Raw genomic sequence first — 1,347 nt, 5'->3', positions numbered from 1 at the left:
AAAAAAAAACAAAAAAATCAATCAGACTCTGGGATAATAAGGCAACAGAAACACTACAAGGTTGCTTTGAACTGACAGACTGGGATTTGTTTTTTAATGACTGTGATGGTGTTTTAGAGCAAAATCCAGCCAATTTGCTCAGGTTTCTGAGGGTTCCCTGTATGTTGTCCAGTCTACCAGGTCTCATTAGGTGAGATAAGGCAAAAAACACATAAACAGTGTCGAAATTATTACAGTGTGCCCAGTGCGGTAAACTGAAAAGCTGCAAATTTAACCCATAGACCGACACATGTAACTGGGCAAAAATATTCTTTGCAGTTCACCAGTTAAAGAGTTAACATCCCGAACAATTGAGTTATATTTTCATAAATATGTGTATGTTTAGGTAAAGGCAGATGTTATTTAATATGCACATTGTTAATCATCGCTCATAAATTTCCTAATTCAAAATGGATGAGAAACATTGTAGTTAGTCTAGTCTGTGCATGGAGTGCCTATAGACAAATGCTTCTTTTGGTGTTTACGCAGAGATCATATGTATACACAAGGTGTGCTTGAATCCCCACTCCCCCCCCCTCCCTCCAACAAATACATCTAGCCACCCTTTGGAGGACATATGTAGGACATGAGAATGTCGATCATGTTCTTAATAATGGGAGGTTTTGGGTGGAGCTCGTGCTGCAGGTGATGGGCGACAACCATCTGCCAGGCATTGATCAGATGAACATTCAGCCCTTTGAATATGGCTCTAAGCACCTTAGAACGCTGCAGTGCATACCAGTCGCTGAAGTTTAGGGCCTGATAAAAATCCAGCTCTCTTGGGTTTGCTGTCCTGATGATGACCAGTGTGCCCGGAGCCCTTTCCAGCAGCCGCACCACCGCCCTGCGGATGCTCATAAGTCGCCGGATGTAGACCTCCATGGGAAAAGCGTTAAAGTGAGCCCAGACGCTAAGAACTACGACAGTGTCGGTGCCTCCTTTTAAGCCATCTATTTCATTGGCAACATAAGGAAAGTTGCTGGTTGGGACTGTGGAAAAACGAATAGGGGGACCATGGCAGCGGTATGTCAACAAAATGTTGTTTGCAAAGTTTAAGGCCATGAAAGGTCCAGCTTGTATTGGGTTATGCAGGTCAAACTTCCTGAGATCTAAAAGTATAACAAAGGAAACAGATTAAGATGCAGTTTGAAACATGATCAATCTGTTAGCAGAAACTCCTGTGGATCAGATACCTGGTAGCTTTGCGAGGAATTCATACCACTGCCTGATGGTGGAGTCTCCATACATGTGGACCATTTTGCCTTTCAGACAGTGACTGATGGCTGGAGCGTTGAATTGCTGAATTGT

At 43.1% G+C, this 1,347-nt stretch overlaps 1 protein-coding gene across 1 annotated transcript; it reads right to left on the bottom strand.

The window, feature by feature from the left end:
• Positions 1-594: 594 nt before the first annotated feature.
• On the bottom strand, positions 595-1,344 carry LOC121964941 (NXPE family member 3-like; the record flags this gene model as incomplete). The annotated part of the gene is made up of 2 exons (XM_042515117.1): positions 595-1,148; positions 1,233-1,344. Coding segments are annotated over 2 exons (666 nt in total), but the record flags the coding sequence as incomplete, so codon positions are not given.
• Positions 1,345-1,347: the final 3 nt, after the last annotated feature.

The sequence above is a fragment of the Plectropomus leopardus genome, unplaced genomic scaffold (genome assembly GCF_008729295.1).
Source record: "Plectropomus leopardus isolate mb unplaced genomic scaffold, YSFRI_Pleo_2.0 unplaced_scaffold17829, whole genome shotgun sequence".
Classification (NCBI taxonomy): Eukaryota; Metazoa; Chordata; class Actinopteri; order Perciformes; family Serranidae; genus Plectropomus; species Plectropomus leopardus.
The sequence above is the reverse complement of the archived record's forward strand: the minus strand, read 5'-3'. Positions and strand labels throughout refer to the sequence as shown.